This window comes from Falco peregrinus, chromosome 5, assembly GCF_023634155.1.
Source record: "Falco peregrinus isolate bFalPer1 chromosome 5, bFalPer1.pri, whole genome shotgun sequence".
Classification (NCBI taxonomy): Eukaryota; Metazoa; Chordata; class Aves; order Falconiformes; family Falconidae; genus Falco; species Falco peregrinus.
The window spans coordinates 65,060,458-65,085,372 of NC_073725.1; the positions used below are offsets into that span (position 1 = coordinate 65,060,458).

A 24,915-nucleotide genomic window follows, 5' to 3' on the forward strand; every position below is an offset into this window, starting at 1 on the left:
CTCTCCAAAAGAAGCCAGTGGGTACTGTGGTGATTAGGCGCAGGGCTCAGGCAAGCAAGGCAGCCAGCACTTTGCTTCTGTGTGACTGGCTCCTTGATCCCCCCTTCTCTCCATTTGCCGTGCTTATACGTGCCCCTCATCTTCCCTGAGTCCTGCCTCTCTCAGCCCTGCTCTCCTCCCAGACACGGGGCCAACCCCAGTTATTTTTTCCCCGCTTTGCTCCCAGGTTTGCCCCATCTGTCAACACACGTGGTCTTCGGGTGTTGTTAGCTAGGTCACCTTGGACTTGTGTGCCATTACTGACGGGCTTGCCTGGGAACTGCTGTCCCTGCCAGAGTCCTCTCCGCCAAATGACCCCAGTCTCTTCCTTCAAGCGTCTGTGAAGTGTGGCCACCTCTGACGGCATTCCCCGCTAGCCACCTGCCAAAACCGGTGCTGAAAGAGCAGGGTTTCCCCAGCAGACAAGTTGTCTTCTCCAAGGCCGCCTTCTGCCTGCTCTCAGCAGACACATGGGAACCGGCAGCCGGTCCCTTTTCAAAACACAAAGCAGCCTTGAGCCCGCTTGCTTGGAGGCCAGTTCTGGGGCCTAGGAAGCCCTGCTGCGCCTCAAGGGCCTTGAGAGCAGCTCTTCCACTTTCAGACAGAGCCTGTGTGGTCCTCCTCCTCGGGACCCGATTGCTCCCTCCGCTGTGCGCCTTATGCCTCACCACAGAAGCCAGGATGGCAGCAGGGAGCTGCCGCACCTTTCACAAGCTTGGAGGCTGCCAACCTTCAAGCCATTGCCCTCGACCCTCCAGGGACCTAGCCCTGCTGTGCAAATGCAATGCACGTGCCTGGCTCCTGCTTCTCTCCTGCACTCCAGCAGGAGAGTGAGCAAGGCTCCTCCAGTCAGCGGGAGAATGCAGACTCATGAGACAAGACTGATGCAGGATTCACCAAAGCCATGGACAGTGATGGCACGTTGGGCTGCGAGCAGGAGCATCCTTCTCTCTCTAGAGCTTCACATTGCTTGTCCTTCCCACAAGTGCCATGGTCAGTGTGTGCCCAGAACAGCAATCCAACTCACAGACAGCAAGGACACGACACCTGCCAGAGCACATTGCTGTGGCTGACATAGCCAGTGAGGAGTGTGCTGCACCTGCATTTCACTGTGCTTTGTGCAGGAAGGTTGACGTTGCTGGGCTGTGCTTGGCTTATTTGGCTTGCCCAGCACTGCTTGGCTGCCACGGCCATCAACACATTGGCTCTTCAACACCCAAGCACGCGCATGCTGCTGTAGTCATTGTGTTCTTTGTTGTGTGTCTGTTTATTGGGAAGGAGCCGGTGGCACAGGGCTGCAGAGAGCAGGGCGGCAGGGAACTCCCCAAAGAGGCTGCGAGGCCACGCTGGGTGTTGCCCTGTGAGCTGTTAGCAGGCAGAGCTGGGAGCCAGGCGCTGCTGCCTGCCACGGGGCCTGCCCACCCTGATCGTGCAAGCAGGGCATTGCGTGGGGCTCTGTCAGGGGTGTGCGATCCCAGCTTCCGCCTCCAGTCCTGCTTGGAACCCCTCCTGTTGCCACCCATCCCTCCCCCACTGCCACCACGCCCAGCACCTGGAACCAGGCACTCTGTGACATCAGCCCCGTGTCCAAGGGTACCCCAGGAACGGGAATCCTGCGGGCACTCTGTCGGTGGCCGTAGTGGTGGCGACAAGCCCTCGTTCTTGCAGCTGCCACATGTTGCTGGTAGTGATGGATGTTCTCCTCCTCCTCGTTGTCCTGCTGGCCATGTGCTGTCCTGTGCATGGCACATGGGATAGCTGTGGGTAAGTGGCCCGAGGCTCTGGGAGGGACATTGGGCAACCCTTGTGAGCTTCTCTGGAGGGGTCCTGCCTGTCCCCCATGGCCACCCCAGTGGCTCTTGAAGGCCATCTGGGAGGCCCAGCTCCTTGCCATCACCCAGGCTGCTGGCACAACTCGTCTACGGGCTAAAACAGAAAGCAGGGAAAGGGGAGCGGGCACGCACCCCACGGGTTTCCTCGGCCCTTCTGGCCATGCCTTGAGGGGAGGGAAGACAGCTGGCCTTTAGCCGGAATGGCACAAGCTTCCATGGAGCTAACCAGAATGGGGTTTCTGGTTACAGAGGCACCTGCGGCCTTCGGCCTGCGGCTTTTCACTACGGCATGTCGCGCATTGTGGGTGGCACAGATGCCCAGCCAGGGGCCTGGCCCTGGATCGTCAGCATCGAGGCTCCCTTGGAAGGAGGCACGGCGCACATCTGCGGGGGTTCCCTCATCAGCCCACAGTGGGTCCTCACATCAGCCCACTGCTTCATCGAGGCCAGGTAAGGAGGACCAGGGATCGGGGCTAGCCCCACACTCTAGCAGGTGCCCTGAGCACAGCAGCACGTGCTGCAGCATGTCCTGTTGCCCTGCAGTACGCCCAGTGCCTGGGCACTCCGCAGCCACCTGAGAGGCTGCTCAGGAGAAGGCTGGGCTCATGCCACTGCTTCCCAGCAGCCTCCAGCTCGACACTGCTTGAGCCCAAGGAGCACGTGCTCTGTCGCACCCTCCCAAGCACTGCTTTCCTCTCTGCCTCGCCAAGCAGAAGGCAGGGCGACTGCTGTGCTGCTGCAGCATGTGGCTCTGCTCACTCTGAGCCCTCTCTCCATCTGCCTTCCAGGAACATCACCATGTGGCAGGTGGTGGTAGGTGCCACCCGGCTGACCCAGCTGGGACCTGAGGCCCAGGTGCGCAACATCAAGCAGCTGCTGGTTCACCAGCACTTCAGTAATATCACACGGAGGAACGACATTGCCTTGCTGGAACTGGAGCAGCCTGTCCAGTGCAACAGCTACGTACAGCTTGCCTGCGTGCCCGATGCCTCGCTGAGAGTCTCGGAGCTGACAGAGTGCTACGTCAGTGGCTGGGGTGCCAGGACTGCAAGAGGTGAGCTCCCAAAATGTAGTCACGTTGCGAGCGCAAGCTCGGCCAGCTTGGGGAGGCAGGTTGCTCTTCCTGACGGCAGAGGCGAAAGCCAGAATCAGGCTGTGGGGACGTATGCCTCTTAGAGAGGGGGGCGTGAGCCACTGACCCAGAGCAAGGCAGAAAGGAAGGAGCGGTCCAGCGCCTCCCCACATGCAAAGCCAAGCCCCGGGATAGGGCTTCAGTCACGCAGGGAAGGAGAACTGGCAATGAGCTGCTGGGTGTTCATTCCTTTCTGTGCTCTTCACAGCTGGAGGATCGGCGTATGTGCTGCAGGAGGCCCAGGTGCACCTCATTGATGCCGGGGTCTGTAACAGCAGCGGCTGGTACAGAGGGGCCATCCACACCCACAACATCTGTGCTGGCTATCCGCAGGGTGGCATCGACACCTGCCAGGTAGGAGCGTGCTACAAGCCAAGCCCCGGCAGCACGGGCAGCCCCGCCACAACCGCCCAAACCTGCACCGTCACGGGCTTTTCCTGGCCACTCACACTCCCATTGCTGTGTCCCCACTGCTGAGGGCCTAAACCCATTTCCCCATGGGTAGGGCCTTTGCCCAGGGCCTGCCTGCCTTGTCCCAGAGGCCTGGCACTTTGTTCACAATGCCCACCCAGTGCCCTTGGCAGCCCAGAGCTTCACCATCCCAAGCCAGACACAGCCTCCTGACACACCTGCAGCACCAACGTGCCGCAGGAAGAGCGAGCCCTGCCTTACAGGCCCACCGCCCCCTCCCAGGAAAGCTTCTCCAGAGCTTGGCTGGCCACTAAATACAGCTCTGGAAGTGCCATGAGAGGGAAGGAGCCAGCCACTGGGCTGACGGTGGCCACCCAACAACCCCTTCATCCTCTCTCCTCTGCTGCAGGGGGACAGCGGTGGGCCTCTTGTGTGCCAAGACAAGAGCGCTGACTACTTCTGGCTTGTTGGCCTGACCAGCTGGGGGATGGGCTGTGCGAGAGCAAAGAAGCCCGGAGTCTACACCTCCACCCAGCACTTCTACAACTGGATCCTGGAACAGATGGGCCTGCACACAGCAGTAGCGACTACGGCAAGGCCGCAGCCAGCCTTCACCTCCACCCCCGTTCACAGGCCAACACCAACAGAAGCAGGAAGGTTTATACCCTGCCCACTTCCAGTGCAGAAGCTGTGGGATTTCCTTTCTTGGCTGCAGAAGTTGGTGCAGTTCCTAATAGGAGAAAAAGTTTGATCACCAGGACGGAGAGGATCCAGGGCTGGCTGCAGCGCACCACCACCATTTCCCGCTGGGGCAATGCCTGCTGATGCAAAGGCAGCCTCAGTGTCAAAGGCCTGCTCTGTCCTGCCCGCGCTCCTCTCAACGGAAGAGCTCAGCTGGCTCTGCAGCTCTGCAATAAAGTCCCTGCAATAAAGTGTTTCAGTTCTGTGGCTAACCAGGCGCCAGTCCTCTTCAGTCTCGTGTGCAAGGCCAGGACTTCCATGCCCGGCACCTGCCGGAGGAAGCAGGCTGCAGGCAGACTGCAGGAGCGGGCTGGAAACTAGGACCATGCGTTGCAATCAGTTAGCTGAGGGGAATGTGCTCGAGCTTTTCTAGACAGCAATTAACATGATGAGACATGTTTACAGAGCACAGGGGAGTGGGAGACAGATGGCGCCAAGGATGGCGCCAAGGAGCGGTAACACCTTGCTGTTAATTGATGATAGTTAACCACCAATCAGGGATTGCCTGGTATGCAAGGCTTAGCTTCAAGAACCAGTTTTAAACGTGCAGCTTTTGAAAGTGTATATAAGCTCATGCTTTGGTACAATAAATGGACATTTGCTTGCATCAAGCTGCGTCCCGTCTCTTCATTTGCCGCAAATTGGTGACCCCGACGTGATCCGTTTAAGGATCTAACGTGAAGGGCTTTCGAATCGCCTAACTGAGCGACATGCAGCGAATCCCACAGAACTTTGAATGATCCGCTGAAAGGAAGCAGGAGCCGGCCGGCCAGAAATCCCTCCGGAGCTGAGAGGTGAGCTGTGGGAAATCCGTAATGGGGAATCAGGTTTCGTCCTCAGAAAGAGACGTATATGAGCTTATGCAAGGTCTCCTTAACAAACATAAGAAAAGTATTTCTGGGCAAGACCTTAAAGCAATGCTCAAGTGGGTGCAAGTAAATATGCCCGCAGTGACTGCATCTACAATTTTTACGCTGGAACGTTGGGACGACACAGGGGTGAAATTGTGGGATTCTGCGACAAAAGGCAATACTGAGTCCCACTGTCTGCTCTCTTCATGGAGAGTTATTTTTGAGACTATGAAAGCACAGGAAGAAAAGGCAGAGGAAGGAGAGCAGGAGGAATCACAAGCTCCTATAGCTCTTTCCTTATCAGCCTCTAAGTCACAGTGCTCTAGAAACCTGGGTGTCAATGCAGTGGAGTATCCGCCAGAAGAAGATCCCTTTGACCCGGGACCAGTAGACCCTGAACAAGAACCTGATTTATAGCCTCCTGATCTGCGTGATGTGTGGGCAAAAATAAAGAAACAAGCCTTAAAGGAGGAGGATTTAGAAATGGCTAAAACTATAGTTGCTCCGGTCTTGTATTCTCAGGGTCGGGCAGGGGGAGCACGATGGGAGGCTCTTTCTTTTTCGGTTGTTAAAGAGCTGCACCACACGGTTACGGAACATGGTATGTCTTCTCCCTAGTTTATAAGTCTGTTATCTTCTGTGTTTGATACTTATGTCATGACTCCTCATGATTTGAAATCTTTAGCACGATTGCTACTAACCCCAACTCAGTACACGTTATGGGAGTCGCATTGGAGAGGGGGACTGCAAGCACTCCTGCTCACGTATGTCAATCATAATGATGCTGCATTAGCTGCACTGACAATAGAGCATCGTACGGGCACCGGTGCACACGCTGATCCTGTAGCGCAGGCTCAACACTGCCCCCGTGCGGCTCTCGAGGCAATTAGAGAAGAGGCCAAAAAGGCTTTTTTCCAGGTTCCTGACGTACAAAAGCCACAAAAAGCTTTTACTAACATCACTCAGGAGTCTCGAGAACCTTATATGCAGTTTATTGATAGACTAAAACAGGCTTTGGAACGTCAAGTAGATAATGCGGAAGCTCGGGATATATTGTTAACAAAACTAGCTGTTGAAAATGCTAATGTTGATTGTAAAAGGCTATTGAAGTCTCTTCCCAACCCGAACCCCATTTTGGTGGAAATAGTGAAAGCATGGAACCGAATCGGTACAGTTGACCACAAGTTTGAAGCTATGGCTGCTGCTTTTGCAGCGATGCGTGGTGTGGGGAATTGCTATGGTTGTGGTAAGCCTGGTCATCTAAAGAGAAATTGTCTTGCTTGGGCTGCAGGGAATAGACAACAACCTCCTGGTCCTGGAGTTTGTCCGACATGTCGGAAAGGGCGTCATTATGCTAATCAATGTCGATCTAAGTATGACTTCCAGGGACAACCGATACAGGGAAACTGACCGCGGAGCGCGGGGCAGTGACGCGCGCAGACACAAGTGCCACAGCTGACATTTCAACAACCTCGGAGAGAAGCACCGACACCTCAAGTCCCTGTCCAGCAACCTCAGGCAGCGCCGGATTGGACCTGGCAACCTCACACACAGTAACACTGCTCGATTCCTCGGTTCATTTATTATCAACAAATGTCAAAGGACCATTACCCCCTGATACACAAGCTCTATTAATTGGTAGATCTTCCACAACATCGTCTGGTCTCTTTGTTTTACCAGGTGTTAGTGACTCTGACAGCGTGGACAAAATCAAAATCATGGCATGGACTCCGTTTCCACCTTGTACGATACCTCAGGGTAGTCGAATAGCGCAATTGATTCTGATTCCGGCAAGGGTAAGCTCTCTTATCACTGATCATCCTCCGCAGAGGAGAGCAGGTTTTGGATCCACAGGGTTACCTCACATTTTGTGGGTACAATCTATTTCTCCACAGCGACCTATGTATCAGTGTACCCTTATTTACAATGACCAACAAATAGCACTAAATGGAATCATTGACACTGGAGCTGATGTCACAGTAATTTCTCAAGCCAAATGGCCTCCGCAATGGCCACTGACTAATGTCTCTCAGACACTGGCTGGGATAGGGGGGACCGGTAACAGTCGTCAGAGTTCGGAACTAATTCGAATTCAAGGACCAGAGGGACATGTGGCTTCTGTTAAACCTTTTGTGCTACCAGTCCCTATGGTTTGGTGGGGACGTGACGTATTGTCACAATGGGGGATGTCTATCCAAACACATTTTTAGATGGGGCCATTGAAGTGCGCGACACCCTAAAAATAACCTGGAAAACCGATGCTCCTATTTGGGTGGATCAATGGCCCCTTCCTTTGGAAAAACTTCGCGCACTTCAAAACTTAGTCTCAGAACAACTGTCCCAAGGACACATTGAACCTTCTACTAGCCCATGGAATTCACCAGGTTTTGTTATTAAAAAACAAACTGGCAAGTGGCGCTTGCTCCATGATCTCAGAAAAATTAATGATGCTATGGAAGATATGGGAGCCCTCCAACCCGGGCTCCCGTCCCCAACTATGATCCCTCGACATTGGCATCTAACTGTCATAGATCTTAAAGATTGTTTTTTCAGTATCCCGTTGCATCCAGATGATGCCCCAAAATTTGCCTTTTCAATTCCAAGCATCAACATGCAAGCTCCGTTGCACAGATATCAGTGGGTTGTACTGCCACAAGGTATGAAAAATAGCCCTACAATGTGTCAATGGTATGTTGCGAAAATACTCAGTCCTGTCCGAAACGCTATGCCTACTGTGTTATTGTATCATTATATGGATGAACTTTTAGTGGCAGCACAACATCACAAAGTCATGGAGGAAGCTGTAGCCCTTGTCGCAGATGCCGTGAATTCGGCAGGTCTCTCTATAGCACCAGAAAAAGTCCAGAAGTTTCCCCCTTGGAAATATCTGGGCTGGCGAATAAGAGCACAAACTATTGTTCCTCAACCATTGCAGATCAATACCAATGTAAAAAACCTGCACGATGCACAAAAATTACTGGGAACAATAAATTGGGTTCGACCACTATTGGGAATTTCTAATACAGACTTGGGTCCTCTGTTTGACCTACTTAAAAGGGGACACTAATCTTTGTTCCCCACGTAATCTTAACTCTGAAGCAGATGCATCTTTACAAAAGGTTGCCTCAGCTATTGCTTCTCGACAGGCCCACCGATGGGCCCCTGAACTACCTTTTAACTTGATTATTTTAAACCCTGCTTGACAGCCTCATGCCCTGGTATTGCAATGGGACCTTCAGAACTCAGACCCCCTGTTAATTATTGAATGGATCTTTTTACCTAACCAGTCTACAAAAACTATTTTGGCACAACATGAAATGTTTGCCTCTCTGATTGTTAAAGCTAGATCACGCCTGTTAACCTTATCAGGGAAGGATTTTGTCTGTATTTGTCTACCAATAACAACGGTATACTTACAATGGCTTTATCAGCAATCAGACACCTTTGTTATGGCACTTGCTGACTATACAGGTCAACTAAGTTCTCATCCACCTTCACACACACTGTTTAACATTGACTTTTGTCTGATGTTAAAACCCAAAAGAAGCGAACAACCCTTACAGGCACTTACTGTCTTTACAGATGGATCAGGCAAATCACATAAATCTGTTCTCCTATGGTGGGATGATCAACGGAGACGATGGGACTCGGACATAGAGACAGTCTCCAGTTCACCTCAAATAGGAGAACTGAATGCAGTTGTTTGCGTTCCGAAAATGGAACGTACCACTCAAGCTTGTTACTGATTCAGCTTATGTTGCAGGTATTGTTACACGAGCCAAAGCTTCTGTGCTGCGGAATGTTTCACATTCACAACTTTTTACCCTGTTACAGGAACTTATTTTCCTTTTGGACTCTCGATCTGCACCTTATTTTGTTATGCATATTAGGTCTCATACCTCACTACCTGGTTTTCTGGCAGAAGGCAATCGACGAGCTGATCTGTTGACGTTACCAGTTCAAGTATTGCCAGACCGCATTGCACAAGCTAAACTGAGTCGCTCTTTTTTCCATCAAAATGCTGGAGCTCTTAAGCGACAGTTTGACCTTACTTCTCAACAAGCGTCAAATATTATTGCTGTCTGTCCTGATTGTCAAAAACATTCTTTCCCATCAATTGCTGCAGGACTTAACCCTAGAGGATTACAAAGCCTACAATTATGGCAAACAGATGTCACACATTATTCTGAATTTGGTAACCTTAAATATATCCACTCTTCCATTGATACATTTTCAGGTGCCTTGTTTGCCTCTTGTCACACAGGAGAAAAGGCCCGAGATGTTCGCAGACATTTAATGCGTGCTTTTGCTACTTTGGGTATTCCCTCAAAGATAAAGACAGATAATGGTCCAGCTTATGTTTCAACAACTATAAAAACCTTTTTTGCCCTATGGGGTATAACTCATATTACTGGCATTCCTCATTCCCCCACCGGTCAATCTCTCGTTGAACGGTCTCATCAGTCTCTAAAACGTCTATTACAACAACAAAAAGGGGAATGGCTATTCCGGAGGAACGGTTACAGAAAGCATTGTATGTTTTTAATTTTTTAAATTGTTCTTTAATAGATAACAACCCACCGACAGTTCGACATTTTACTGCAAATACCTCCTTCGAGGCACGGGTTAAAGCCCCAGTATTGGTTCGAGATCCAGAAACAGGTAAAATTATGGGACCATATCCTCTTGTTACACGGGGAAAAGGTTACGCTTGTGTCTCCACAGAAAGAGGACCCAGATGGATCCCAGCAAAGAATGTACGACCTTTCCCTGAACCTTTACCGCAGACAACTGATACCGACACCGACCCTACAGAATGAAATAAAAACTGCGTGATGATTTCTGTTTTGCATTAATGTCAGGTAACCAAATTCAGGATCTAGCATCTAGATTTCGCTTTTTACAGTGCTCGGAACGGACAATATCGCCCTGGATTAAACCCCTTAACAAAGGGAATACGTTTGGACCAGACCAGATCCCCAACGCACTGACGGCACCACTAGCAGATATAATCTTCCATTACATCGACTTTCAACGACACTGTCATGAACCAGATTGGACAGCATCTCGATTTCTACAGTTATGTTGCTATGAGCGTGGACCATCTTGTCAACCGTGGATCAAGATTCATTGTGAACTCTGTGATCACGATCGCTGGCGAGTTGTAAGACTAAGGGACAGATGGGGTCATTGGATGTGCTCTGAGTGTAATAATCAGATATTAAGGTTTAATCATATACAGTGGGCTGAACGTTTTATGGGAAAACCTCTTTTGGAATTAGAGGGAGTTATAGGGTTGGGTTCTGAGATTTTTCCAAACTTAGTTTTTGCAAATTTTTTATCATTGATTGAAAGCCTAGAAGTACGGGCTATTGCACGGTTGTTGTTTCAATATATTGTATTAGCAAGCAGAATTTATATTATTAACAAGAACATTATTGTAGGATTAGAGAGTGGACGATCAATTGCAGTGCCTCGGTCGTGCACAGTACGACCAGAAGAATGGCTGGTTGTAAAACGACAATGGAAAAAGAAAAAGAGAAACAAGCGTTGTCAGTAATATGGATAATGATGTTCATACCTGGACCTTGGCCTATTGAAGGTAGCTCTTCTCCCCCTTTTCTACCAAAGGTAAATGTTTGGGTCACGTTGGCGAACTTGACTGGACAGGATACTCTGTGTCTTGCTATGGCCACTCCGGATCAGCCTTTTTCCACATGTCTTGTGGGCTTACCATTAGATGAATGGCCTATACCTAGGGACCTTCAAAGTCTTTTTCCACCCAAAAACGTATCAAAAAATGTGACAGACAATTGGGATGTATGGATACCCCATCTCCCACTGGCTACTCTGGAACCGCAGGAAACTGAACTCCTTGGTTCAGTACAAATGGATTTTTGCATAAAATTTAACTACACGGGAAAGAATCAGTCTAGGGCATGGGACGTTTCCCCTATTCATCCTGTTTTTAGAAATGCAAGTACCTGGTGTAATTACACTGCTAACAACTTGTCTAAATCTAGCAATACTCCGCTCTCACTACCTGCTGGAGTATTTTTTATTTGTGGTGATCGAGCATGGCCTGTCATTCCTTCTCATATAAAAGGAGGTCCGTGTAGCTTAGGGCGACTTTCCGTCCTGACTCCTAACACATCTATGATTTTACAACATCGCTACTCTCGAAGGACAAAGCGTGGCGTTCATGCATTTGCCTCCAATTGTGATGATAACATGCAATTTTGGTCCTTTGGCCAACGCTTTATTGCATCTCTTCGGTTGCCTGGAGCTGCTGCAGGAAAGGCTCTAGCAACATTAGATAAGCTTGGCTGTTGGCTTGCCAAACAAACCAATGCCACAAGCAGTGCCCTGTCTGGTCTTTTATTAGATGTTGATAGTGTTTGCCACGCGACATTACAGAATAGAGCTGCAATAGATTTTTTGCTTCTGGCACAAGGTCATGGTTGTGAAGAGTTTGAAGGGATGTGTTGCATGAACCTTTCAGATCATTCGGAATCAATTCATGCTAGCATCCAAAGATTAAAGGATGGAGTTTCTCATCTTCAACAACGTGATACTTGGGATTGGTTAGATAAACTGTTTAGTGGTTGGGGCATTTCAGGATGTTTAAGAAGTTTAGTGAAGATGGTTATATATAGATGGTTATATATGCTTTAGTTGCTTTTTTGTTTGTTCTATTACTTATACCTTGTCTTTTACAATGCTTACAAAAATTAACAACTCGTCCGATTTCAGGGGTTCTTTTTGTGCAACAGGAAAAGAGAGATGTAGGACAAGGCCTCAAGGACAAGAGTCCAAGTACTGATAGCCTGATGAATAGAGACTTGTTAGAACTTGTAGGGCACTAGCCCTGGGAACAAAGGAACAAGCTAACTGCAGACCCCTGCGCCGTTACAGTTGAGGAGGCAACCAGACGGACAGAGAAACAAGTAGCCAGATAAGGGAACGCATAGCGCCGATAAGTAACTTTGTTAATCAAGAAAGCCGCGTAGAAAGAAGCCCCCTAATTTTGGAATAGAAATTGTTGCTATGTCAAGGTAAACCAATAAGTTCCTATTGTTTTAACGGTGTGCCTTAAATATCAACCAATCAGTGTTTTTTACGCTTAAGATTTAACCAATCAGTGTGTAATATGTAGAAGGTAGAAACGTGTATATGTGTAAGAAAATCACTAATAAACGGACAACTTGCTTGCATCAAGCTGCATCCCGTCTCTTCATTTGCCGCACCAAGCCTGCTAGGAGTGCAGGGGAGTTGCGCTCTGTGCTACGAGGAACACCTGAGGCCTCTGGACAGAAAGCCGGACTTGTTTGGGGAGGGAGCATGCTCCAGCATCATCCGCAGAGCCATAAGAACTCCTTTCACTGCATGATCAAGAGGAAGCAAAGGGCATGCCCATGTTTCCAGAGATCCCAGTTCAGCTGGAGGCATGCCCTGCAGTCCTGGGTAGGAACAGAGCTGGGAGCTGCAGCACCATGGCTTGCCGGGGCCCAAGCACAGAGCAAGAGGAGGACGGTCCTGGCAGCTGCAGAGGCAGGCCCTTCTGCAGCTCCCGCAGGGGGGGCATGCCTAGGTGGGCAGCAGCTGAGGGCATGCATGCTCAAGCACCTCCAAGTCCTTCCTGCCTCTGGGAGGTGGAGAGGTGGCCAGTGGTTGGCAGGCCTGGTCCTCTTGCAAGGTGGGGACGCTGGGGCTGAGCAAGCACGTCGGCTGACACCGCAGGCCATCCACATGCCTGAGAGGCTCTCTCTCCCCTCTTGCTTGTCACCTCGTCCAGCTTCAGGTTCACTAGTGAGCTGTGCACGCGCACAGGGCTCCCAGCAGCAGCTGGCCCGAGACACTGGGGCTTTCCAAGTGCTGGCTGCCTGTGGCCTGTCTTGCCATCGGCCTTTGCTAGCAGCCAGGCCTGGGGACCCACCGTGTGGCAGGAGCAGAATGGGACCACACAGGAAGGGCTTTGGGGTGGCTCTCCAAAAGAAGCCAGTGGGTACTGTGGTGATTAGGCACAGGGCTCAGGCAAGCAAGGCAGCCAGCACTTTGCTTCTGTGTGACCGGCTCCTTGATCCCCCCTTCTCTCCATTTGCCGTGCTTATACGTGCCCCTCATCTTCCCTGAGTCCTGCCTCTCTCAGCCCTGCTCTCCTCCCAGACACGGGGCCAACCCCAGTTATTTTTTCCCCCCTTTGCTCCCAGGTTTGCCCCATCTGTCAACACACGTGGTCTTTGGGTGTTGTTAGCTAGGTCACCTTGGACTTGTGTGCCATTACTGACGAGCTTGCCTGGGAACTGCTGTCCCTGCCAGAGTCCTCTCCGCCAAATGACCCCAATCTCTTCCTTCAAGCGTCTGTGAAGTGTGGCCACCTCTGATGGCATTCCCCACTAGCCACCTGCCAAAACCGGTGCTGAAAGAGCAGGGTTTCCCCAGCAGACAAGTTGTCTTCTCCAAGGCTGCCTTCTGCCTGCTCTCAGCAGACACGTGGGAACCGGCTGCCGGTCCCTTTTCAAAACACAAAGCAGCCTTGAGCCCGCTTGCTTGGAGGCCAGTTCTGGGGCCTAGGAAGCCCTGCTGCGCCTCAAGGGCCTTGAGAGCAGCTCTTCCACTTTCAGACAGAGCCTGTGTGGTCCTCCTCCTCGGGACCCGATTGCTCCCTCCGCTGTGCGCCTTATGCCTCACCACAGAAGCCAGGATGGCAGCAGGGAGCTGCCGCACCTTTCACAAGCTTGGAGGCTGCCAACCTTCAAGCCATTGCCCTCGACCCTCCAGGGACCTAGCCCTGCTGTGCAAATGCAATGCATGTGCCTGGCTCCTGCTTCTCTCCTGCACTCCAGCAGGAGGGTGAGCAAGGCTCCTTCAAGCAGCGGCAGAAGACAGACTGACGAGGTGAGACTGATGCAAGCTCTTGCAAAGCTGTGAACAATGGCACGTTGGGCTGAGAGCAGGAGCATCCTTCTCTCTCTGGAGCTTCACGTTGATTGCCCTTGCCACAAGTGCCATGGTCAGTGGGTGCCCAGAACAGCAATCCAACTCACAGACAGCAAGGATATGACACCTGCCAGAGCACATTGCTGTGGCTGACATAGCCAGTGAGGAGTGTGCTGCACCTGCATTTCACTGTGCTTTGCGCAGGAAGGTTGATGTTGCTGGGCTGTGCTTGGCTTATTTGGATTGCCGAGCACTGCTTGGCTGCCACGGCCATCAACACATTGGCTCTTCAACACCCAAGCACGCGCATGCTGCTGTAGTCATTGTGTTCTTTGTTGTGTGTCTGTTTATTGGGAAGGAGCCGGTGGCACAGGGCTGCAGAGAGCAGGGCGGCAGGGAACTCCCCAAAGAGGCTGCGAGGCCACGCTGGGTGTTGCCCTGTGAGCTGTTAGCAGGCAGAGCTGGGAGCCAGGCGCTGCTGCCTGCCACGGGGCCTGCCCACCCTGATCGTGCAAGCAGGGCATTGCGTGGGGCTCTGTCAGGGGTGTGCGATCCCAGCTTCCGCCTCCAGTCCTGCTTGGAACCCCTCCTGTTGCCACCCATCCCTCCCCCACCGCCACCACGCCCAGCACCTGGAACCAGGCACTCTGTGACATCAGCCCCGTGTCCAAGGGTACCCCAGGAATGGGAATCCTGCAGGCACTCTGTCGGTGGCCGTAGTGGTGGCGACAAGCCTTCGTTCTTGCAGCTGCCACATGTTGCTGGTAGTGATGGATGTTCTCCTCCTCCTCGTTGTCCTGCTGGCCATGTGCTGTCCTGTGCATGGCACATGGGATAGCTGTGGGTAAGTGGCCCAAGGCTCTGGGAGGGACATTGGGCAACCCTTGTGAGCTTCTCTGGAGGGGTCCTGCTTGTCCCCCATGGCCACCCCAGTGGCTCTTGAAGGCCATCTGGGAGGCCCAGCTCCTTGCCATCACCCAGGCTGCCGGCACAACTCGTCTACGGGCTGAAGCAGAAAGCAGGGAAAGGGGAGCGGGCACACACCCCACGGGTTTCCTCGGCCCTTCTGGCCATGCCTTGAGGGGAGGGAAGACAGCTGGCCTTTAGCCGGAATGGCACAAGCTTCCATGGAGCTAACCAGAATGGAGTTTCTGGTTACAGAGGCACCTGCGGCCTTCGGCCTGCGGCTTTTCACTACGGCATGTCGCGCGTTGTGGGTGGCACAGATGCCCAGCCAGGGGCCTGGCCCTGGATCGTCAGCATCGAGGCTCCCTTGGAAGGAGGCACGGCGCACATCTGCGGGGGCTCCCTCATCAGCCCACAGTGGGTCCTCACGTCAGCCCACTGCTTCATCGAGGCCAGGTAAGGAGGACCAGGGATCGGGGCTAGCCCCACACTCTAGCAGGTGCCCTGAGCACAGCAGCACGTGCTGCAGCATGTCCTGTTGCCCTGCAGTACGCCCAGTGCCTGGGCACTCCGCAGCCACCTGAGAGGCTGCTCAGGAGAAGGCTGGGCTCATGCCACTGCTTCCCAGCAGCCTCCAGCTCGACACTGCTTGAGCCCAAGGAGCACGTGCTCTGTCGCACCCTCCCAAGCACTGCTTTCCTCTCTGCCTCGCCAAGCAGAAGGCAGGGCGACTGCTGTGCTGCTGCAGCATGTGGCTCTGCTCCCTCTGAGCCCTCTCTCCATCTGCCTTCCAGGAACATCACCATGTGGCAGGTGGTGGTAGGTGCCACCCGGCTGACCCAGCTGGGACCTGAGGCCCAGGTGCGCAACATCAAGCAGCTGCTGGTTCACCAGCACTTCAGTAATATCACACGGAGGAACGACATTGCCTTGCTGGAACTGGAGCAGCCTGTCCAGTGCAACAGCTACGTACAGCTTGCCTGCGTGCCCGATGCCTCGCTGAGAGTCTCGGAGCTGACAGAGTGCTACGTCAGTGGCTGGGGTGCCAGGACTGCAAGAGGTGAGCTCCCAAAATGTAGTCACGTTGCGAGCGCAAGCTCGGCCAGCTTGGGGAGGCAGGTTGCTCTTCCTGACGGCAGAGGCGAAAGCCAGAATCAGGCTGTGGGGACGTATGCCTCTTAGAGAGGGGGGCGTGAGCCACTGACCCAGAGCAAGGCAGAAAGGAAGGAGCGGTCCAGCGCCTCCCCACATGCAAAGCCAAGCCCCGGGATAGGGCTTCAGTCACGCAGGGAAGGAGAACTGGCAATGAGCTGCTGGGAGTTCATTCCTTTCTGTGCTCTTCACAGCTGGAGGATCGGCGTATGTGCTGCAGGAGGCCCAGGTGCACCTCATTGATGCCGGGGTCTGTAACAGCAGCGGCTGGTACAGAGGGGCCATCCACACCCACAACATCTGTGCTGGCTATCCGCAGGGTGGCATCGACACCTGCCAGGTAGGAGCGTGCTACAAGCCAAGCCCCGGCAGCACGGGCAGCCCCGCCACAACCGCCCAAACCTGCACCGTCACGGGCTTTTCCTGGCCACTCACACTCCCATTGCTGTGTCCCCACTGCTGAGGGCCTAAACCCATTTCCCCATGGGTAGGGCCTTTGCCCAGGGCCTGCCTGCCTTGTCCCAGAGGCCTGGCACTTTGTTCACAATGCCCACCCAGTGCCCTTGGCAGCCCAGAGCTTCACCATCCCAAGCCAGACACAGCCTCCTGACACACCTGCAGCACCAACGTGCCGCAGGAAGAGCGAGCCCTGCCTTACAGGCCCACCGCCCCCTCCCAGGAAAGCTTCTCCAGAGCTTGGCTGGCCACTAAATACAGCTCTGGAAGTGCCATGAGAGGGAAGGAGCCAGCCACTGGGCTGACGGTGGCCACCCAACAACCCCTTCATCCTCTCTCCTCTGCTGCAGGGGGACAGCGGTGGGCCTCTTGTGTGCCAAGACAAGAGCGCTGACTACTTCTGGCTTGTTGGCCTGACCAGCTGGGGGATGGGCTGTGCGAGAGCAAAGAAGCCCGGAGTCTACACCTCCACCCAGCACTTCTACAACTGGATCCTGGAACAGATGGGCCTGCACACAGCAGTAGCGACTACGGCAAGGCCGCAGCCAGCCTTCACCTCCACCCCCGTTCACAGGCCAACACCAACAGAAGCAGGAAGGTTTATACCCTGCCCACTTCCAGTGCAGAAGCTGTGGGATTTCCTTTCTTGGCTGCAGAAGTTGGTGCAGTTCCTAATAGGAGAAAAAGTTTGATCACCGGGACGGAGAGGATCCAGGGCTGGCTGCAGCGCACCACCACCATTTCCCGCTGGGGCAATGCCTGCTGATGCAAAGGCAGCCTCAGTGTCAAAGGCCTGCTCTGTCCTGCCCGCGCTCCTCTCAACGGAAGAGCTCAGCTGGCTGAGTCCCTGCAATAAAGTGTTTCAGTTCTGTGGCTAACCAGGCGCCAGTCCTCTTCAGTCTCGTGTGCAAGGCCAGGACTTCCACGCCCGGCACCTGCCGGAGGAAGCAGGCTGCAGGCAGACTGCAGGAGCGGGCTGGAAACTAGGACCATGCGTTGCAATCAGTTAGCTGAGGGGAATGTGCTCGAGCTTTTCTAGACAGCAATTAACATGATGAGACATGTTTACAGAGCACAGGGGAGTGGGAGACAGATGGCGCCAAGGATGGCGCCAAGGAGCGGTAACACCTTGCTGTTAATTGATGATAGTTAACCACCAATCAGGGATTGCCTGGTATGCAAGGCTTAGCTTCAAGAACCAGTTTTAAACGTGCAGCTTTTGAAAGTGTATATAAGCTCATGCTTTGGTACAATAAATGGACATTTGCTTGCATCAAGCTGCGTCCCGTCTCTTCATTTGCCGCAAATTGGTGACCCCGACGTGATCCGTTTAAGGATCTAACGTGAAGGGCTTTCGAATCGCCTAACTGAGCGACATGCAGCGAATCCCACAGAACTTTGAATGATCCGCTGAAAGGAAGCAGGAGCCGGCCGGCCAGAAATCCCTCCGGAGCTGAGAGGTGAGCTGTGGGAAATCCGTAATGGGGAATCAGGTTTCGTCCTCAGAAAGAGACGTATATGAGCTTATGCAAGGTCTCCTTAACAAACATAAGAAAAGTATTTCTGGGCAAGACCTTAAAGCAATGCTCAAGTGGGTGCAAGTAAATATGCCCGCAGTGACTGCATCTACAATTTTTACGCTGGAACGTTGGGACGACACAGGGGTGAAATTGTGGGATTCTGCGACAAAAGGCAATACTGAGTCCCACTGTCTGCTCTCTTCATGGAGAGTTATTTTTGAGACTATGAAAGCACAGGAAGAAAAGGCAGAGGAAGGAGAGCAGGAGGAATCGCAAGCTCCTATAGCTCTTTCCTTATCAGCCTCTAAGTCACAGTGCTCTAGAAACCTGGGTGTCAATGCAGTGGAGTATCCGCCAGAAGAAGATCCCTTTGACCCGGGACCAGTAGACCCTGAACAAGAACCTGATTTATAGCCTCCTGATCTGCGTGATGTGTGGGCAAAAATAAAGAAACAAGCCTTAAAGGAGGAGGATTTAGAAATGGCTAAAACTATAGTTGCTCCGGTCTTGTATTCTCAGGGTCGGGCAGGGGGAGCACGATGGGAGGCTCTTTCTTTTTCGGTTGTTAAAGAGCTGCACCACACAGTTACGGAACATGGTATGTCTTCTCCCTAGTTTATAAGTCTGTTATCTTCTGTGTTTGATACTTATGTCATGACTCCTCATGATTTGAAATCTTTAGCACGATTGCTACTAACCCCAACTCAGTACACGTTATGGGAGTCGCATTGGAGAGGGGGACTGCAAGCACTCCTGCTCACGTATGTCAATCATAATGATGCTGCATTAGCTGCACTGACAATAGAGCATCGTACGGGCACCGGTGCACACGCTGATCCTGTAGCGCAGGCTCAACACTGCCCCCGTGCGGCTCTCGAGGCAATTAGAGAAGAGGCCAAAAAGGCTTTTTTCCAGGTTCCTGACGTACAAAAGCCACAAAAAGCTTTTACTAACATCACTCAGGAGTCTCGAGAACCTTATATGCAGTTTATTGATAGACTAAAACAGGCTTTGGAACGTCAAGTAGATAATGCGGAAGCTCGGGATATATTGTTAACAAAACTAGCTGTTGAAAATGCTAATGTTGATTGTAAAAGGCTATTGAAGTCTCTTCCCAACCCGAACCCCACTTTGGTGGAAATAGTGAAAGCATGGAACCGAATCGGTACGGTTGACCACAAGTTTGAAGCTATGGCTGCTGCTTTTGCAGCGATGCGTGGTGTGGGGAATTGCTATGGTTGTGGTAAGCCTGGTCATCTAAAGAGAAATTGTCTTGCTTGGGCTGCAGGGAATAGACAACAACCTCCTGGTCCTGGAGTTTGTCCGACATGTCGGAAAGGGCGTCATTATGCTAATCAATGTCGATCTAAGTATGACTTCCAGGGACAACCGATACAGGGAAACTGACCGCGGAGCGCGGGGCAGCGACGCGCGCAGACACAAGTGCCACAGCTGACATTTCAACAACCTCGGAGAGAAGCACCGACACCTCAAGTCCCTGTCCAGCAACCTCAGGCAGCGCCGGATTGGACCTGGCAACCTCACACACAGTAACACTGCTCGATTCCTCGGTTCATTTATTATCAACAAATGTCAAAGGACCATTACCCCCCGATACACAAGCTCTATTAATTGGTAGATCTTCCACAACATCGTCTGGTCTCTTTGTTTTACCAGGTGTTAGTGACTCTGACAGCGTGGACAAAATCAAAATCATGGCATGGACTCCGTTTCCACCTTGTACGATACCTCAGGGTAGTCGAATAGCGCAATTGATTCTGATTCCGGCAAGGGTAAGCTCTCTTATCACTGATCATCCTCCACAGAGGAGAGCAGGTTTTGGATCCACAGGGTTACCTCACATTTTGTGGGTACAATCTATTTCTCCACAGCGACCTATGTATCAGTGTACCCTTATTTACAATGACCAACAAATAGCACTAAATGGAATCATTGACACTGGAGCTGATGTCACAGTAATTTCTCAAGCCAAATGGCCTCCGCAATGGCCACTGACTAATGTCTCTCAGACACTGGCTGGGATAGGGGGGACCGGTAACAGTCGTCAGAGTTCGGAACTAATTCGAATTCAAGGACCAGAGGGACATGTGGCTTCTGTTAAACCTTTTGTGCTACCAGTCCCTATGGTTTGGTGGGGACGTGACGTATTGTCACAATGGGGGATGTCTATCCAAACACATTTTTAGATGGGGCCATTGAAGTGCGCGACACCCTAAAAATAACCTGGAAAACCGATGCTCCTATTTGGGTGGATCAATGGCCCCTTCCTTTGGAAAAACTTCGCGCACTTCAAAACTTAGTCTCAGAACAACTGTCCCAAGGACACATTGAACCTTCTACTAGCCCATGGAATTCACCAGGTTTTGTTATTAAAAAACAAACTGGCAAGTGGCGCTTGCTCCATGATCTCAGAAAAATTAATGATGCTATGGAAGATATGGGAGCCCTCCAACCCGGGCTCCCGTCCCCAACTATGATCCCTCGACATTGGCATCTAACTGTCATAGATCTTAAAGATTGTTTTTTCAGTATCCCGTTGCATCCAGATGATGCCCCAAAATTTGCCTTTTCAATTCCAAGCATCAACATGCAAGCTCCGTTGCACAGATATCAGGGGTTGTACTGCCACAAGGTATGAAAAATAGCCCTACAATGTGTCAATGGTATGTTGCGAAAATACTCAGTCCTGTCCGAAACGCTATGCCTACTGTGTTATTGTATCATTATATGGATGAACTTTTAGTGGCAGCACAACATCACAAAGTCATGGAGGAAGCTGTAGCCCTTGTCGCAGATGCCGTGAATTCGGCAGGTCTCTCTATAGCACCAGAAAAAGTCCAGAAGTTTCCCCCTTGGAAATATCTGGGCTGGCGAATAAGAGCACAAACTATTGTTCCTCAACCATTGCAGATCAATACCAATGTAAAAAACCTGCACGATGCACAAAAATTACTGGGAACAATAAATTGGGTTCGACCACTATTGGGAATTTCTAATACAGACTTGGGTCCTCTGTTTGACCTACTTAAAAGGGGACACTAATCTTTGTTCCCCACGTAATCTTAACTCTGAAGCAGATGCATCTTTACAAAAGGTTGCCTCAGCTATTGCTTCTCGACAGGCCCACCATGGGCCCCTGAACTACCTTTTAACTTGATTATTTTAAACCCTGCTCGACAGCCTCATGCCCTGGTATTGCAATGGGACCTTCAGAACTCAGACCCCCTGTTAATTATTGAATGGATCTTTTTACCTAACCAGTCTACAAAAACTATTTTGGCACAACATGAAATGTTTGCCTCTCTGATTGTTAAAGCTAGATCACGCCTGTTAACCTTATCAGGGAAGGATTTTGTCTGTATTTGTCTACCAATAACAACGGTATACTTACAATGGCTTTATCAGCAATCAGACACCTTTGTTATGGCACTTGCTGACTATACAGGTCAACTAAGTTCTCATCCACCTTCACACACACTGTTTAACATTGACTTTTGTCTGATGTTAAAACCCAAAAGAAGCGAACAACCCTTACAGGCACTTACTGTCTTTACAGATGGATCAGGCAAATCACATAAATCTGTTCTCCTATGGTGGGATGATCAACGGAGACGATGGGACTCGGACATAGAGACAGTCTCCGGTTCACCTCAAATAGGAGAACTGAATGCAGTTGTTTGCGTTTTCCGAAAATGGAACGTACCACTCAAGCTTGTTACTGATTCAGCTTATGTTGCAGGTATTGTTACACGAGCCAAAGCTTCTGTGCTGCGGAATGTTTCACATTCACAACTTTTTACCCTGTTACAGGAACTTATTTTCCTTTTGGACTCTCGATCTGCACCTTATTTTGTTATGCATATTAGGTCTCATACCTCACTACCTGGTTTTCTGGCAGAAGGCAATCGACGAGCTGATCTGTTGACGTTACCAGTTCAAGTATTGCCAGACCGCATTGCACAAGCTAAACTGAGTCGCTCTTTTTTCCATCAAAATGCTGGAGCTCTTAAGCGACAGTTTGACCTTACTTCTCAACAAGCGTCAAATATTATTGCTGTCTGTCCTGATTGTCAAAAACATTCTTTCCCATCAATTGCTGCAGGACTTAACCCTAGAGGATTACAAAGCCTACAATTATGGCAAACAGATGTCACACATTATTCTGAATTTGGTAACCTTAAATATATCCACTCTTCCATTGATACATTTTCAGGTGCCTTGTTTGCCTCTTGTCACACAGGAGAAAAGGCCCGAGATGTTCGCAGACATTTAATGCGTGCTTTTGCTACTTTGGGTATTCCCTCAAAGACAAAGACAGATAATGGTCCAGCTTATGTTTCAACAACTATAAAAACCTTTTTTGCCCTATGGGGTATAACTCATATTACTGGCATTCCTCATTCCCCCACCGGTCAATCTCTCGTTGAACGGTCTCATCAGTCTCTAAAACATCTATTACAACAACAAAAAGGGGAATGGCTATTCCGGAGGAACGGTTACAGAAAGCATTGTATGTTTTTAATTTTTTAAAGTGTTCTTTAATAGATAACAACCCACCGACAGTTCGACATTTTACTGCAAATACCTCCTTCGAGGCACGGGTTAAAGCCCCAGTATTGGTTCGAGAACCAGAAACAGGTAAAATTATGGGACCATATCCTCTTGTTACATGGGGAAAAGGTTACGCTTGTGTCTCCACAGAAAGAGGACCCAGATGGATCCCAGCAAAGAATGTACGACCTTTCCCTGAACCTTTACCGCAGACAACTGATACCGACACCGACCCTACAGAATGAAATAAAAACTGCGTGATGATTTCTGTTTTGCATTAACGTCAGGTAACCAAATTCAGGATCTAGCATCTAGATTTCGCTTTTTACAGTGCTCGGAACGGACAATATCGCCCTGGATTAAACCCCTTAACAAAGGGAATACGTTTGGACCAGACCAGATCCCCAACGCACTGACGGCACCACTAGCAGATATAATCTTCCATTACATCGACTTTCAACGACACTGTCATGAACCAGATTGGACAGCGTCTCGATTTCTACAGTTATGTTGCTATGAGCGTGGACCATCTTGTCAACCGTGGATCAAGATTCATTGTGAACTCTGTGATCACGATCGCTGGCGAGTTGTAAGACTAAGGGACAGATGGGGTCATTGGATGTGCTCTGAGTGTAATAATCAGATATTAAGGTTTAATCATATACAGTGGGCTGAACGTTTTATGGGAAAACCTCTTTTGGAATTAGAGGGAGTTATAGGGTTGGGTTCTGAGATTTTTCCAAACTTAGTTTTTGCAAATTTTTTATCATTGATTGAAAGCCTAGAAGTACGGGCTATTGCACGGTTGTTGTTTCAATATATTGTATTAGCAAGCAGAATTTATATTATTAACAAGAACATTATTGTAGGATTAGAGAGTGGACGATCAATTGCAGTGCCTCGGTCGTGCACAGTACGACCAGAAGAATGGCTGGTTGTAAAACGACAATGGAAAAAGAAAAAGAGAAACAAGCGTTGTCAGTAATATGGATAATGATGTTCATACCTGGACCTTGGCCTATTGAAGGTAGCTCTTCTCCCCCTTTTCTACCAAAGGTAAATGTTTGGGTCACGTTGGCGAACTTGACTGGACAGGATACTCTGTGTCTTGCTATGGCCACTCCGGATCAGCCTTTTTCCACATGTCTTGTGGGCTTACCATTAGATGAATGGCCTATACCTAGGGACCTTCAAAGTCTTTTTCCACCCAAAAACGTATCAAAAAATGTGACAGACAATTGGGATGTATGGATACCCCATCTCCCACTGGCTACTCTGGAACCGCAGGAAACTGAACTCCTTGGTTCAGTACAAATGGATTTTTGCATAAAATTTAACTACACGGGAAAGAATCAGTCTAGGGCATGGGACGTTTCCCCTATTCATCCTGTTTTTAGAAATGCAAGTACCTGGTGTAATTACACTGCTAACAACTTGTCTAAATCTAGCAATACTCCGCTCTCACTACCTGCTGGAGTATTTTTTATTTGTGGTGATCGAGCATGGCCTGTCATTCCTTCTCATATAAAAGGAGGTCCGTGTAGCTTAGGGCAACTTTCCGTCCTGACTCCTAACACATCTATGATTTTACAACATCGCTACTCTCGAAGGACAAAGCATGGCGTTCATGCATTTGCCTCCAATTGTGATGATAACATGCAATTTTGGTCCTTTGGCCAACGCTTTATTGCATCTCTTCGGTTGCCTAGAGCTGCTGCAGGAAAGGCTCTAGCAACATTAGATAAGCTTGGCTGTTGGCTTGCCAAACAAACCAATGCCACAAGCAGTGCCCTGTCTGGTCTTTTATTAGATGTTGATAGTGTTTGCCACGCGACATTACAGAATAGAGCTGCAATAGATTTTTTGCTTCTGGCACAAGGTCATGGTTGTGAAGAGTTTGAAGGGATGTGTTGCATGAACCTTTCAGATCATTCGGAATCAATTCATGCTAGCATCCAAAGATTAAAGGATGGAGTTTCTCATCTTCAACAACGTGATACTTGGGATTGGTTAGATAAACTGTTTAGTGGTTGGGGCATTTCAGGATGTTTAAGAAGTTTAGTGAAGATGGTTATATATAGATGGTTATATATGCTTTAGTTGCTTTTTGTTTGTTCTATTACTTATACCTTGTCTTTTACAATGCTTACAAAAATTAACAACTCGTCCGATTTCAGGGGTTCTTTTTGTGCAACAGGAAAAGGGAGATGTAGGACAAGGCCTCAAGGACAAGAGTCCAAGTACTGATAGCCTGATGAATAGAGACTTGTTAGAACTTGTAGGGCACTAGCCCTGGGAACAAAGGAACAAGCTAACTGCAGACCCCTGCGCCGTTACAGTTGAGGAGGCAACCAGACGGACAG

General features: G+C 50.3%; 2 protein-coding genes across 2 annotated transcripts; both read left to right on the top strand.

Annotated features, from left to right (window-relative positions):
• Positions 1-2,142: 2,142 nt before the first annotated feature.
• Positions 2,143-4,303, top strand: LOC129784466 (acrosin-like). Its single transcript, XM_055804004.1, has 4 exons — positions 2,143-2,321; positions 2,660-2,943; positions 3,218-3,357; positions 3,824-4,303. The coding sequence occupies exons 1-4, from the start codon at positions 2,161-2,163 to the stop codon at positions 4,163-4,165; spliced, it is 927 nt and encodes a 308-aa protein (XP_055659979.1). The 5' UTR covers positions 2,143-2,160; the 3' UTR covers positions 4,166-4,303.
• Positions 4,304-14,697: 10,394 nt separating this feature from the next.
• On the top strand, positions 14,698-17,338 carry LOC129784467 (acrosin-like). The gene is made up of 4 exons (XM_055804005.1): positions 14,698-15,308; positions 15,647-15,930; positions 16,205-16,344; positions 16,811-17,338. The coding sequence occupies exons 1-4, from the start codon at positions 15,148-15,150 to the stop codon at positions 17,150-17,152; spliced, it is 927 nt and encodes a 308-aa protein (XP_055659980.1). The 5' UTR covers positions 14,698-15,147; the 3' UTR covers positions 17,153-17,338.
• Positions 17,339-24,915: the final 7,577 nt, after the last annotated feature.